The 15978-nt window shown below is 43.3% G+C and overlaps 2 protein-coding genes across 3 annotated transcripts in view; both read right to left on the reverse strand.

Moving 5' to 3' along the window:
- The window catches only part of LOC137888415 (single-minded homolog 1), a 12949-nt gene extending 10255 nt beyond the window's left edge, over positions 1–2694 (reverse strand). The window contains exons 1-2 of the mRNA XM_068731797.1: positions 2469–2694; positions 1830–2310 (exon numbers count right to left, since the gene is read on the reverse strand). Of these exons, the coding sequence (XP_068587898.1) occupies positions 1830–2004 (175 nt within the window). The 5' untranslated portion in view covers positions 2005–2310; positions 2469–2694. The remainder of the gene's footprint in view (positions 1–1829; positions 2311–2468) is intronic.
- A 5342-nt stretch (positions 2695–8036) lies between these two features.
- On the reverse strand, positions 8037–13940 carry LOC137888416 (activating signal cointegrator 1 complex subunit 3-like). 2 transcript variants are annotated; one of them, XR_011105138.1, is made up of 6 exons: positions 13791–13940; positions 12851–13001; positions 11417–11623; positions 9949–10124; positions 8545–8756; positions 8037–8332 (listed from the first exon to the last, which is right to left on the reverse strand). XR_011105138.1 is itself a non-coding variant. In XM_068731798.1 (5 exons), exons 1-5 carry the CDS (start codon positions 13937–13939, stop codon positions 8615–8617), a joined length of 825 nt encoding a protein of 274 aa, XP_068587899.1. In that variant the 5' UTR covers position 13940; the 3' UTR covers positions 8037–8614. The 2 variants fall into 2 exon arrangements, 1 of the variants encoding a protein (XP_068587899.1); XM_068731798.1 differs by having other exon boundaries at positions 8037–8756.
- Positions 13941–15978: the final 2038 nt, after the last annotated feature.

Raw genomic sequence — 15978 nt, forward strand, 5'->3', positions numbered from 1 at the left:
ACACACAGTAAACCCTCTCTTAGGGATCCAGATATAAGTGTGTGTGTGTGTATGTGAGTGGAGGGGTCATGTAATTTAACCCAGGATGGACAACATGGCTGAGGTCAGAGGTCACACTAGTGACCACTCTGAGTGTCATAACCACACACACACACACACACACACACACACACACACACACACACACACAGAAAAACATCCTCTGGTACACTCCAAATTAAGAACCCTTTCAGCAATTATTGTCCCCACCTCGGCAGCCCTCTCATGGGCTTCACTAGTCAGCACACAGGCTCTACCGGTACCAGCAGAAGGGCTTCAACACACCAGGCAGGAGTGAGAAGCTGCTGCCTGAGAGCTGCAGATCCTTCAAGAATTCAGAGAGCTTGTTGCCTCTTGTGGAACGGCAGACATGTTCCTGTGAAGCTCTGCAGAGCTCCTGAGAACTGATTCATGCAAACACTCTGTACTGAGCATGGATCTGTCCCGTTACAATGTCCTCACTGAAGGGAATCTGATCTGTCTGTGGCCCCCAGACCCCAGGCCCCAGACCCCTAACCCAGACCCCAGCCATCAGTCCAATTCATCTGGATTCTACACCACATATCTACAGCTCATGTTGCAGGGCTGTTTTTGGAATCCTGCTGTGGTTCAATCATGAGAAGGAGCCTGCATGTTGTCATGTGTTACATGTAGAAGAACCTGCAGTATCTGTGTCTCATCTTCTCTTTTAGACTCAGCGATGTAAATAATGATACTTTGATTTCAAGCTGATTGGAATGTATAATCAAATAACTGCCTCACAGTCCATGTTGTGTATATTTGCAGTAATATATGCTTATATTTGTATCGTGAAGATTTAAAATAAATTGTCATTAATATAAAAGTATAATACTACTTGGTCAACAGTTGATGCTCCTTCTCTCCTGTGTGCGTGACAGTGATCTAATAGAAAGATAATAATCAATAAAGTGATCGCGTTCATCGCAGATCCTTGTCATGCGTCCTGCTTCCTTTGTCCTGCTCTACTGTTACAAGGAGCTCCATATGTGGAGGATCACACGTGCGCGCACTAATATCCGCGGCTCTGCAGAAGTCACGCAGGATGGAGCCTCGTCTCAGCTAATCTGCTAGCAGGGGCCATCAGGGGCCCCGAGAGAAGCTGGGGGGACACGGACAGACGGACGGACGGAGGGACCGCGTGAATCAATGTACTCATGTATAAATAGAATATAGTGTATTATGAGAAGATACTACTCAAACTCCAGGGACAGATGTTTTAATATCACGCGATGCGGACAGATGTAATGTCGCCTATGAGGCTGTAAAAAGACATTGCTCAAAATGTTTGTAATAACCATATAACAAAGCTATTTCAGGAATTAGGATCAGCCAACAGACGCTCACACTGATGCACAGACCAGTTTAATAGATCAGTCACATATTTGAAACGAGGAGAAACTGATTTATCATTTATTTAAAATTAGGGAAAAATTACAAATGACCAGCTAAGAACTGACTTTTAGCCACTTATTAAAAAGGACAACGGAAAATAAAAATATTTAGTATTCAAATCGTATTATTTAAAACAAAGAAAATACGCATGCTATTGGTACTATTACTATGTGAAAACCCTATTTACAGGAATACGATCAGCAGTTTATCCTCACATCTATTCATATATAATAACAATGTATAATTATCTATACAATATGATACTGTAGTAATTATGAATTCCTCGTTTATATCGGTATGCTCTTGTGCTCCTGATGAAGGCCAAAGGTTCTTCTTTTTGTTCTCTTATTATTAATAATCATGAGTCAGGCTCTCACCTTCAGGGAACACGACCCTCATCTTCAGGTAGCTCGTGGTCAGCCGGATGATGGACGCTTTGTCCAGCTGGGAGGTGATGGCGGACGGAAGCGGCAACAGTTTGGCCAGTTCATAAAACTCACTGTTCTCCTTCTCCCGCCGGGTCCGCGCGGCGTTCTTCGACTTCTCCTTCATGGCGTCGCCTCTGCTCGTCCACCGTCGGTCCCCGCTGTCGGTCACTCGGTGTCCAGGTGTCTCATAGCCGTCTCCGCACACAGAACTAGATTTGTCCCCCTGGTCCACCTACAATCCACAGCTGCCGGCGGCGCGTGAACACACTCCCATATTTCCAGGTGTTCCGGTGGTTTGAGACGAGCGGGAGGCGGCTAATTCCTGGCTTTCTGAGGGTTCTTGCGGCGCTCTGGTCAGCCCATCGGGGGCCTCACTGCACACTTGGATCCATCACACCGGGTGCTGAGAGCCGCTGGGGGTCATTGGGCCCTGTAGGAGGACACGTGTGGGACAGAGACGCTATCTGGGTGAGGCATCACTTACTAAGTCACTACGTACAACTACCAAGGACACTTGTTTGAATCCCTCTACACAATGTAGTGGCGGTACTTTTAAATGCACACTTCACTGCATGCTTGTTCGCTTACCTCCGCGCAGAAGGCCGACAGTTAGCTAAACTGACGCCCGTCGAGCTTCAGAGTGTCCCGGCAGAATGTCCCAAAAAGACCAGCATTCAAATCCTCCATCCCGTGTTCCTCTGGACAGCAGAGCACCAGAGCCGCCCCAGTGCTGCGGGCTCGAATACCCGCCCACTGCGGGCAACGCTTCTCCTATTGGACGACTGGATAACCTCTTGACCTATCTATTGGCTAATCCGAATAATGACGCGCTTCAGGAGGAACGGGGATTGGCTGGTGAAAACATTCACCTCTGGACAAACTGGAACGAAAAATCCCCCAGAGTGCGTTCACTCTACGTCCCCTCAAACAAAATGTATTCTGAAAGATTTAAAGGCGATCAACACAATGACATATTCACTAAAGATTGCTTTGAAGCCATTTAACAAGCTCTTTCACTTGGCACACTTTGGCCTGACTAGAATTATATATTTTCATTTTCACAATTTGTCCAAGATTATTGCCGCTTCTCACATCCAACAAAAAGTTTACAATTGTTAACGGTGGCAGGCAGCGTGTTTTAATATTTAGTACAGAAATGTACATTTTAGCAGCAGATTGAAACATTGCATCGACCTATACAGTGTGGATGATGGGCCACATCTGAATGATGATTGAGATTATATGATTATTATGTTCCTGTGGAGGCAGAGGCGTCTTCAACCTGCAGATAATAGAAGATCCAGAACATGCGCAGTTCAGCGGTGCCGCTGGTGCTGATGTGGTGTTTCTTTAGTTGGTTACTACAGTATATATTTCTGGCCTATATGACACGTAATATAGAACTACAGCACGCGCTCTATAGGCCGAACATCAAAATGGAAATTATATAAATATATATATATATATATATATATATATATATATATATATATATATATAATATATATATATAACAGAGAAATATATATAGAAATAGAAATATATATATTTCTCTATATTATATATTTCTCTATAGAGGAATATATATATATATATATATATATATATATATATATATAATATAGAGGAATATATATATATATATATATATATATATATAATATAGAGGAATATATATATAAATATAGAGATATATAGAGGTATATATATACATATATATATATATATAAATGTAGATATATATATACATATTTCTCTATATATAATATAGAGAAATATATATATTTATCTATATTATATTTATATATATAATATACATATATATATATATATATATATATATATATATATATAAACAGTATAAATGTGATATAGTGATTCACCATGTCCTTGTGTTAAGTAGTTGTCATGCATGATATGATGATGGGCACACGTCGGCAGGTCTCTCTCTCTCTCTCTCTCTCTCTCTCTCTCTCTCTCTCTCTCTCTCTTTTTCTCTCGCTCTCTCTCTTTTTTTTTTCTCTCTCTCTCTCTCTCTCTCTCTCTCTCCGGTTGTCAGGACCGGAGCGGCCTGTCGGTAATGGGATCCAGCCTGCGGTGAGGAAATCATCCGGGGCGCTGTAGGCGCACGGAACGGTTTAACCTCTGCCTCAACTCCACATGTAGGACTGTGATTAGACTGCGACTGTGGAAAATATGACGGTCCAACATAGTCCTGATCAAGAAGCACCGAGCCTAGTCCAGATCTCAACAAGCAGATCAACGTGGGCTTCAGCGCTTCTCTCAATGTGATCGAAGCGATGCAGAACCCGTTCTCTATAACGAGTCAACACACACACACACACACACACACACACACACACACACACACACACACACACACACACACACACACACACACACACACACACACACACACACACACACACGATCGACACTGTGGAAGCGGGATCATTATTGTGAATTAAATACTTGACATTCTCTTTTGGAGCATAATATCTGAGGAATGATACTGATTGTGTGGATTTGAGGCGTTTCTTGACTTTAGATAAAACGATTTGGGATTTCGGATTTTGGATTGAACGAAATACATTTAATGACGTCACTTTGTATATTCTAATGCCCTTTTTTGTGTGACTTTCTTCTGATTTCTATATAGACCGATATTAAATATAGAGGGTCTGTTTAACAACGTCAGGGTGAATAAGTAAATGTAAATACTCCCCACAGATAAATCGTTGACTAACCACTGGAAAAAAACTAAAAAGCATGACCTTTCACAATTCATTATATTAGTTATATTTTTTGTAAATGTTATCTTTAACCCTCGTGGTTAACAAGCCGTTTTAAATCCTTCTCCACACTGCCACAAATATCACACTTCATTATGCTGTGGTTGGCTTTAAACGGTCAAACTTTAAACATATTTAGTCGCGCATATCACAGAAGTTCCCCTAAAAAGCCAACACTTGTACCACGTGATCACAGAATATCAACTCCTCCTCGGCTCAATAAACCTCCCAAACTTCATGAGCCGTAACAGGAGACCTCCTGGATCTGTGGAATCTTCTGCTCCTTGATCCAGCTCTCCTCAGCTCTCATTGCTGTGCAGACAGTGACTCAGCCCTCCTCTGTAGTTTAATCCTGGTTATTGAGAGAGGATTAGAGCCCACATTAAAGTAGATCGGATGTCAATGCGTTATTTCTTAGAGTTGAATCCCTGTAACACTGTCATGGCTTACTGGGACACTTGAATATAGCAAAGTCACTGCTAATGTTATTAATTATTATTATTTATGTCATATGATGCAATCCATTGTACCCAAAAAGAACAGATCAAAATCCATGCAGCAGAACCAGAGCGACTCTTTCATCTTCTGTGTTCCTCAACATTACCCAGTTTGGTTGGTTCTTCAGTGTGTTATCTAATGGAAGGTGGACCTTTCTAACTCCATGCTTCCAGATCTTTCTCATTATCGAACTTGGTCTTCAGCCCCAAACCACGCTGACTCAAGAGACATTTTTCAAACTTCCCACAGCTCCCTCTGGAGACACAAAAGGCTTCACAGTACTTTTCTGTAAACACGCTTCGCTGCTGAACATTTGTGAAGTTTTCCTTTAACCGTACGGATGCAGCCATGTGTGATTATTGTCGAAATAAATACATCAAATGTGGAACATAATCCAAGTTATTACAGAATGGGTGAACAGGATCTGCTCCAGTGTTAACGTGGCTCAGATCCATATTTTTATATTAACAATGTATGAAATGACAACATAAAACAAAGTGACAGCAGTCGCTCGTGGTGATGACCCTACAGAGAATCATCTGGTTCCGTTTGGATTCCCTCTCACCGCTCTCATGACGTCACTCTCACTGTTCAGCTAAACCCACTGAACACTATCTGCTGGTGAACACAGAGGAGGACGTAGAAGCTAAAGGGACCGATATTCTTATCAGGAACTAAAAAAAGAGATCGATGATGATGGTAATGATCCGCTCCGCATCAAGGCTTCTATCTGCACCTCCCCTGCTGGCCTGCACACATTCACACGTTATCATTTCTACCATGGATTTAGTCCAGTTTGATCCGTCTGTCTGCTGCTGGAGCGAGGGCAGCAAAGGGACTGTGTGTTGGCACCTGTTGGCATAACCCTTCATCTTGTCACATACTGATGCTTGGCCAGGACCCTTGGCCTCACTTTCTAAAGCACTGGGTGTCCCAGTGAACACCTGGATAACCTCGTGTCCTCAAACAAAATGTAGTTGTATCTGTTCACATGCTCGGGGAATAAAGCTGATTCTGATAGAGCACATAGTTGTGTTCAGAACCTACAGTATGATGTCACAGTGAAGTCATCTCTTCATCCTTTCATCCCAGTAGACATTTGTTTGTCATAATTAGCGAATTCATTCTTGAGTTATGACCACAAACGCGTTTTGTGAGCTCAGTGACCTTTGACCTATAAACTTGGATCACCTGCATCCTGGAGATGGACGGATGTGTAGACGCGTGGAGGAATAAAAACCACGGAACATCTGAGGTGTGCAACCACAAGAAGGATGCGGATCTGAACTGTTTCAGAAGCTGATGTGCACGTTCAGCAGCAGAACTACAGAGCTGGTTCAGGGTTAGGAAGTCTCGTCACATTTCTCTACTACCTCGGTGTCCGATCGCAGGTTTTCAGCCGGGGACACTTCTGAGTAACACGGTGCGATTTCTAGGGAGGAGGAGATTTATTTGACAACACAGATGTGCCAGTTTAGTGATGCCGAGTGAAGCCCTGTAGTGGGAAGAAGCACGTTTCACACACCTGCACTGAAATCCACTGCGGCAGATTAAAGAAACGGTCAGATTTGTCCTGTTAACATACTGAAGCCACATTCTCCCTTCTGCTAAACCAACACGCTGGAGGTTTGATTTGTGGATCAATGTCTCAATGAAGAGTTTAAAACTAACTTCTGATTCTAAATCAGTTCAACGCACCAAACCCTCCAGAACCCCTAACCAGCTTTCAACCCTAGCACCAAACCTACCACTCCGACATGGTGCTATGCATTCACTGCTCACCGTCTCATCTATAGACAAGCCTCACTATTTTCACAGCCTGGTCTCTTCTAGTGGTGCCTTCTAGTGTCTTCTAGTGGTGTCTTCTAGTGTCTTCTAGTGGTGTCTTCTAGTGCCTTCTAGTGATGTCTTCTAGGGTCTTCTAGTGGTGTCTTCTAGTGCCTTCTAGTGGTGTCTTCTAGTGTCTTCTGCGCGATGGACACAGATTACAGAGCGAGACGTCCTCTGAGGGTGGGACAAACACACACTTTCACTCAGCAGACCGGCGTTCGTGTCTCGTTTGAAACCAAAAACAATGTGATTCTCACCGGTGTTACCAGGTGTCCCATGATGTCACATCCGTGGCTTACGTTGATGAATGAAAAATGAAAAGCATACTCATCTCAAGTCAAAACATGTTTTTCTAACACTAACTAAGTGGTTTTGTTGCACAACCCTGACCGCCACCATTTAATGTTAACCATTTCACAACGTTAACCAAAGTGAACCTTCAGTATCAAGAGGCTGAGTCAACAGCTGCCCAAGTGGCAAAATATGACGAGCAGGGATGAGATCACGGAGGTTTTCCCACCAGGCTACAGTGGTTCTTATGAATTGGTGTAGTTCATGAATATCTATTCCTCTCATTCTTTATCAGGATATTCTGCTCTTATGTGCAGGGTGTTTTTAAACCCCAGTGGAAGCACCGACAGGCTATCTCTCTAACAGAAGCTGGTGATCTGAATGCAGTGGGAACTCTGAGTGAATATGGTGAAGGCTTATATTTTTCTATATATACATTTTGCAGGAGGAAAGCAGGGACAGTGACTGGGTGAAGCCACAGGACCTGCCGCCGTGCCCGGACACTCATTACTGCTGCAACCATATACACTTTGCACCCGTGAGCTGTCGGATCATCTGACAGAGTACGAAACCTTCGGAGGCAGAATCTGGGTAACAGGTTTCATGTAGACGGACGGTCAGCCAACGATGGGCTGGGTGTGAACACGTCGGTGTAAAAGTTCTCATGCTCTCTTTCTTTCCTCACACAACTAACTACAAGTAGAACCAAGTGGAACACCATGAAAGTCTACGAGCAGAGACGGTCTGAAAGTGTGAGCGTTTATTTCCATGAGTACACTTCATGGTGTTGACACTGCAAAGACACAGAAGACAGTTGTAAAGGACAGGTCAGCGGGATGTCACCGTGTAGAAACCATTCAGCCTTGAGACGTGATCGGATGATGTTGGTTCACCTGAAGCACACGGAGGCCTTCACTCACTGAGACATGACCTTTAGAGGATCCTCAGGTCCTGGAGACTGCTTGTGTTTTGGCAAAAGAAAGCTTTATTTCACGACCATGTGAAGAGAGAGAGGGACAGCCTTTGAAGGAGACACCTTACCTATGGGACATAACCATTAACCTATTAAATTAGGTTAAATCAATAACATGAAAACATAAAACCTTATTCCTTTAAAGAATCACAAGATATTCTTCTAAACCATCCATTTCCCACTGATATCAAATGATCAGATTAATGTCATTTTTTTGACAACAGTAGCTTCAATTGACCAGAATGCAATGCAGAAAGTAAGAGTCGCTGTCAGTGTTAACCATGACTAAGTGAAGCAGACGTAGATGAGAGTCAGCAGCGATCAGTGACACAGGATGAGGACGTTTAGTGTCAGGACCGGTCAGTCACGGAGTCGGACACCTCTGTGTTGACCTGAGCCGTGATGCTGGCCGGTGCTACATTCAGGTGGATGTCATACTGCTGGTCCAGACCCAGATAGCTGTCACTCATCAGGTACAGTGTGTAGATACACCTGGAAGCACAAGGCACATGGATCGGTAGTTAGAACATGAGCGTGGATACACCGTTTGGTTCCACGTGAAGCGTTCTTTCTCCGTGTTCGGTTTAAAGACGAGTCTAGTGATCCTCTGCATTCTATATGGATCCCACACGCCGTCCTGCTGGCCCAAATACTCACTAAAGCACCAAAAAGGGATGTTTGTTAAAAGCTACAGGGGCCATACAGGGGCTGTTTTAGGAAAGTACGGAATTTGAAACTATACATTATATATATACTATACATTTGTGAGCCCTTTATAAAGATGTACATCTTCAGTAGGAACCACTGGGCTGAGATCCACAGACAGGCTAGAGACAGTACTGAGAAATGGACCAACACATTGTCTCAGTCTTTTCATGGGATTTGGTCACTTCACACAGACTGCTTTCTATTTTAATGGAGGCAGAGCATCTGAAACTAGCTGGAAGAATCAATCTTCTATATGTATAATGTATAATGAGCAGGTCTCACATTCTTACAAGTATTTGACTCTAAAACTATTTCTGCTACTAATCCAGAATGTTTGTCCTGATAATGATGCAGTTAAACTTTCTGAAGGGAAACTGGAAAACGGAGGTTTTTGCTTTCAATCACAGCATAATGTTTATGTACCTGCAGGTGAGTAAAGATTTGAACTAATAGAAATCACCATGAAACTTCCCCAATGGATAACTTACATTGAGACAATTATTTTTGTATCTTATTAAATATGTTCTAATTTTCATGCCTTTCCAGAACAGAGATCTGAACATTGGATGAAGCCAGGTTTTCACAGAGGGAATTTAAGCTTTCTTTTTGTTTCACTACATAAATCAGAAAACACTGTCAAAAGCATTAGTAATGAAACGTTGTATAAATCAGGCTCTGAATGATAGATGAACAAACCCCTTTGTAAAAACCTTCAGAATTTAGAGAGGAATGAAACTGGAACGTTTGGTGTATGTAAGTCTGGAAAAAGATATTCGGAGGCAATAGTCTTTAAAAAGAAGTCAAAGGTATGGAATTCCAGACATTTTGAGGAAACTACAGGAGAATACGGTAAAAAACTGTTCTCATATATGTGTCTTTTGGATGTTTTCTTTCCATTAGTGTGGGAGAAGACATGTTAAGGAAGAAATCTCAAAATTGCATAATCCCCTTAAAGCCTCCTTTTAGTACAGCTTACTTTCCAGTCCTCTCCGGTGTGTAGAAGGCCACCGACACGGCCGTGTGGTGGCGCACGTATCCCACCCGTTTGACAGCCAGCAGCTCCCTGCGATCCACCTCTCCCATGACCAGGAACCAGCCTTCATCCTTCACCTTGGGGAACCTGGAAGCCTGGGCCTTACTGTCCTGCTTCCTCTGGAATAACAGACGCACTGTAAAGACTCACTGTAAAGACTCACTGTACAGACTCACTGTAAAAACACACTGTACAGACGCACTGTACAGACTCACTGTAAAGACGCACTGTAAAGACTCACCGTAAAGACTCACCGTACAGACGTACTGTACAGACGCACTGTAAAGACTCACCGTAAAGACTCATCGTACAGACGCACTGTACAGACGCACTGTACAGACACACACACACACACACACACACACACACACTGTACAGACACACTGGGCCACAGAGGCAGACAAGACAACCATAACAAGATCAACTGAATTAACAGTTAAAACTGTATGAAGCTCTGCTACACATAATAATACAGACAATTTATTACAAAAAGTGAGCTTGTGATACATCACTGTATCATCGTTGTTTAAACCAACAGGCCACAGAGACCCATGAGTCCATTCTCTTCAGTCTGCATATGAGACCAGTTTAACGGTCTTTCATATACAGCTGATCCTAGAACAGTCTGCATCCCAGCACCAACCTGCAGCTACACTTTCATAAAGCAGCACCTCAGCTTTATGAAGCACAATACTAAATCACTTTAAGTATCCTCAGCATCTGAAGATCCGTATATCTCTGTCAGACAGAGCTGCATCTGCAGCCAACATGCAAAGCAACCCGGACAAAGAATGCTGTACTACAAAGAGTCAAAAGATAAAAAAACTGATCATGGCGATTCCCATCATTCATTTGGTGCCAAATTGTGATGTCATAGATGAGCATATGTAAAACAAGAATGTCCTCTTTCTGTATATCTAGTTATTATAGCAAAAAATAAGAAGCAATAATAGAATAGAAGGTCTGACAATAAAGTAGTTTAGAATCAAATCTTTCAACGTATACAGATGTACATTTTTAAATTCAACTACATGTTGCTTCTCTCACTGAATGACTTCCAGAATTAAAGGGTAACTTTGGTATTTTCCCATGGCTCTGTGTCTAAGTGACTAATGGGTACAGCCACATTTCAAACAGGTCCTAGCAGCTGCTAAACAGGCTGTAGTGTAATCACTCAACTTCAATGTGCGTCTACTAAAAGAGCCCCACAAGAACCCTACAGAGAAACGACATGCTCTTCTTTACCTCTCGCTTCCTGTGTGTTATTGTCATGCGACTTGTTGCCGGGAAGACAGCGGTGGAGCGGTGTGTGAGAGACGGTGTTGTTAAGTGTAGCTTAATGTTATCTGTTAGTTTTGTATTCCTCTATGGTAACCTCTGCTCTATTTCCTGTCTCACTGGGCATACTGACCCTCTGCTGGCCCAGGTTGACGCGTCTCAGAGACACCTGCAGGACGTACTCCTGGTCCGCGTGGACGTCCAGCCAGCTGCTGCCCTCCTTCGGGTTAGCTCCTGCTGCCGGCAGCGGACGCTCCGTCTGCTGCTGGCTCTGCTCCCACCAGCCCTTCACGCTCATGTGGACCTCCAGCACTGGGAGGTGACTCAGGAAGGACCAGGCCTGATGAGAGGTGCTGATGTTACCTAATCATCTTCCATAACTACATAGTCTTGTGTATATATATATATCTGCATAATAATCACAAATGGGTGTGATAGTGCTCAGACATGAATATGGTGCCCTAAGTTGGACACAGATGAATACACTGTCATATTATTATGCAACACTAATTTGCATTATACATTATGTTCTTCTATCTGGACTTCTGGCACTTTGGGGCTATAAAATAACAATAATAATATGTAGTATTATTATTATTATTATTATAGTGCCACTCTGCACATGAATAAATCAAACCTGTAGATGATCACTCTGTTCTTCAAATGTTCTCTTATGACATGAAAAGAAAGACAGGCGCTGGAGAAACTTCTCATTCATCCCAGCACTGCTCTCTGCTCTTATGTGCATCTGAAGTGTTTTTATGGAGAATTTAACATTAGGCTCAACCCAAAAGCCCCACGACGAGAAAGACATAAGACATTAAAAAGATAAAGGAACAGAGAAAGTGGCAGGAAAACGTGTGTGTGTGTGTGTGTGTGTGTGTGTGTGTGTGTGTGTGTGTGTGTGTGTGTGTGTGTGTAAGTGTATTGAGGGCTGGGAGGAGAAAAGCCTCTCTGGTTCACCCGGCAAAAGCTATTTATGTGAGGATTACTCTCCCTGGGCAAGTCAGACAGGAACGCTGCTGCACATCTAATTATTTAATTAGAGAGGCCGCCACACTGTGTGTGTGTGTGTGTGTGTGTGTGTGTGTGTGGGGGGGGGGGGTAAAAGGTGGGTAAGGAGGAAAGCAGGGACAGTGATTGGGTGAAGCCACAGGACCTGCCGCCGTGCCCGGACACTCTCATTACTGCTGCAATTAGCACTTCAATTGGAGCTGTAAACCTCGTCTATGGAGCTGTAATTGGGGATCCTGGAACTATCTGGGACCACAGTGGCAAGACCGCTCAGGGCACGTCACTGATAATGGTGTGTGTGTGTGTGTGTGTGTGTGTGTGTGTGTGTGTGTGTGTGTGTGTGTGTGTGTGTGTGTGTGTGTGTGTGTGAGACAGTGTGCCATCCACATGTGCTAAATGTGGAATTAGATCCATTTTGGAGATCATTGTAGTAAAATGGACATATTTAAGTCCTTGCAATCCAGCTGTTGTGTTGTTTTTTGTTATTTATGTTCTCCAAAGTACATATTTTGCTGATTTTGTGCTCTTGCCGTGATAATATTTGGAATCTTACCTGGGCAATCTGACTTGATTGAAACTCTTGACCGACGATAGCAGCGAAAACACTTTCCTTTCCATTGCAGGTGGCAATCAGTTCAGGAAGTCCTTCGATTGGCAGGTTGAAGCCTCCCACGTTGCCCCTCCCCTTCCTGTTTGACCATTTCCTATGGAGTCAGAGAGGGAGACGTCACAACAAACCCTACCCTGCTTCCTGCTGTCTCTCACCACAGGGACTGGAGGCCTTCTTTCTCATCCCTCTCTCTGTATGGTGTGTGCTTTAAACATTAACTCACTAGGTCCTTTATGTTGATGTTCATGTGTTTGAGAAACTTTTAATCAGAGAAACACACACTAATAGTGCAATACGGAGTCTGGGGACCCACTTTTAAAAAATGACAAAGCATCTGAACCCAGAGCACCTTTTGTGCGTAATGAATGTTCCTGACCATTTCCACATCACCTTACATTCAATGGAATAGGTGAGCCAGCTATTTCTAAGAGATATACATGATTTAGTTGTATGCATGTGTCATTAAAATGATATACACATGATAAATACTTGAAGTGAGACCAAATAACTGCATTTGAGCAGAGTTAACAGACTCTCATCAGTTAAACAAACACAATGTACCACAGCCTGTTACATCAGTTTCTATGTTAGAAGTACAATTATCAGAACCACACAAACATTCAGGCTCCCTCATGTGGCCCAAATGTGTACTACGAATATAGATGTTAAATCAAAGAGCATAGAAGACATTTAGCTACTGTACTTGACGAGCCTAATCCTTTCTGTGGCTGCTTTAGAAGGCATGTGAAGAAGCTGTTCAGACATTAATGAACATGAGGAGATGTAACGTTCACCGACTGTCAGCACGACTGGGAAAACAACGAGGGTACGAATCATCGTACGGGCCTTCTGGCTGCACCGGTGGTGAGGTGATGGTGTGTACCTGAACAGATAGAGGTCTTGTTGTTCAACATGTGGTAGAGTCAGTAATGAGGAGTCGTGCAGCCAGCGGCCCTGGACGATCATCTGCACCAGGTTGCAGATGCTGATGGCCGTGACGAGCCAGCCTTCGTTGGCAGCTACGTCCAGCATTGCCTGAGGAGAACAAAGAATAGACTTATGATGACAGACAGTCATCTTTCTGATGACCTCTCAAGCTAAGTCACTCAGCAGGGTTTCAACTGACAAGAGCTTTTGTTGCGTAAAGCTTCGGGTTGGGTTTTTTCCAATAAATTTTGCTCTTTCACTCTCCGACTATGACAATCATCTGAGTTCATGTGTTGTAATTAGATACGCAATGCTGAAGAGACAGAGTGTAGCCAATGTGAGGCTAGCTGGTGGTCATGGATGATACGAGGCCTGACCTGAGACCTAGTGACAGTCAGACATTCACTTCATGTACACTGTAAACATCAATACAAAATATACATTCCTTCAATACAAAACTCAGAATCATAGTGAGTAAACGGTAGCAGCAGAACACCAGAAAAGTAACCACATCCATGAGCCATGCAATAGCACTGCCAGATACACAGCATGGAAAATCACAAGCACATGTACACACACACACACACACACACACACACACGTCCTGAGCTGTGGACAATGGCTTACAGACGTTAAGACATGGTCCTAACTTCAAACAGTACACACAAAAAACCTACATAAACAAACCGCAGATACAAATGACAGTGGTAAAGTTACAGGAATGTTCTTATGGTTCTGACTCTGGTGAGTTGACTAGGTGTCGTATTCTGTTGTTTAGAACCTTGAGTCAGACCTCTTTTGGGTGCCACACAATGAGAATGCTGGGTGTCAGATCTAACCTGTGAGCATCATGTTATTTATGAGATGGATCAGCTAGTTCAGCTACAAATCACCTACTAATGCTCAACATTCCCCTTATTCTGCTTCACGTACAGCACAGCACCGAGCAGCTCATAGCTCAAATCTATTAGCTATGTTTCCCTCATGTCGCTATCATTAAATTGATTTCAACAAGTTAGTGTTCATGCTTCTAAACCTGTTTTATAATTCTGATACAACACTGTAGTTCTGAATATACAGTGGAACTTTCATGACGATGAAATCAGAAGTGAATTCTTGAACACCAGGAGACTTAATCCACAGTCGTATGTCAGTCTTATCAGTGTTTAAAGAAGAACTAGTTCTACTGTGTGAACAATGCATCACACCACACGCCTCAGCAGGTCAGCCAGTGTTTGCATGATTCTTGCTCTGATCAGAACCTGGGAAGGGATTCTTGTCAAGGATCCTACTGAGTGAAACCTTTTATGACCATGGAAATGCTCCACAAGTAGTGGGCAGCATTTCACCTCTACTACTGGGTCCACACAATCTAAATGTACAATCATTAGTTATGAATGCAAAGAAACCAAGCAAGGCAAGAAAGGCCAAATTCAATTAAACAGCAGAAGTTCAAACTGCTCAACGTCTATGCTTTGATAGTTTCTTTATTGGATTAAATCCAAAGTTGCAAAAAACAAGACAACGACTCATATTTTAATAAGAAAACTAATCAAAATCACTACATATGTATCTGACAAATTGGAATAACGTGTGTAGCCTTCTTACTTGCATTAAATACGAGCTGGGAGTCTCAGGCTCTGTCCCTGCTCACAGTTGACCTCAAGGACCACACACAAAGGGTCCCTTGGAGAGAATCTGTGTCTGAACCTTGGAGCCTCACTACTGGTGTCCCTCAGGGTTCTGTTCTGGGTTCCCTTCTTATTTTCTCTTTACATCAAGTCACTCCGCTCTGTTGTTCACTCAAAGCCTGCACGTGCCATCCGACCTCTGCAGCTCATCCAGTAAGCAACGGTCTTCCATCTACACAAGTTCTCCCGCTCTACACCGCTCCTCTGCCCCTTGGGCTGGCTCTGGGTGGCTGCTCCAGTGCGACTCTAAACACTGGTGAATCCAGGTCAGGACATGGTCAAACCTGATCCAGCCAACCAGCTTGCTGTTCCCTCACTACGAGGGGGCGGCTACCGCTCTACCGAGTCTCAACTGTTTGCTGTCCTAGTTTCACAATGGTGGAACAAACTCCCAATTGACATCAGGACAGCAGAAACAATACACACCTTCTGTCAGAGACTGAGAATTCATTT

This window comes from Cebidichthys violaceus, unplaced genomic scaffold, assembly GCF_023349555.1.
Source record: "Cebidichthys violaceus isolate CVI_PGR_0920_01 unplaced genomic scaffold, fCebVio1.0.p SCAF_533, whole genome shotgun sequence".
NCBI classification, from domain to species: domain Eukaryota; kingdom Metazoa; phylum Chordata; class Actinopteri; order Perciformes; family Stichaeidae; genus Cebidichthys; species Cebidichthys violaceus.

Coding starts and splice junctions, on each gene's coding strand:
- LOC137888416 (XM_068731798.1), bottom strand. CDS start 13,939: ATGCTGGACGTAGCTGCCAACGAAGGCTGGCTCGTCACGGCCATCAGC. Junction 13,002..13,790: donor CAAGACCTCTATCTGTTCAG/GTACACACCATC, acceptor CTGACTCCATAG/GAAATGGTCAAACAGGAAGG. Junction 8,757..9,948: donor ACACCGGAGAGGACTGGAAA/GTAAGCTGTACT, acceptor TTGTGCTTCCAG/GTGTATCTACACACTGTACC.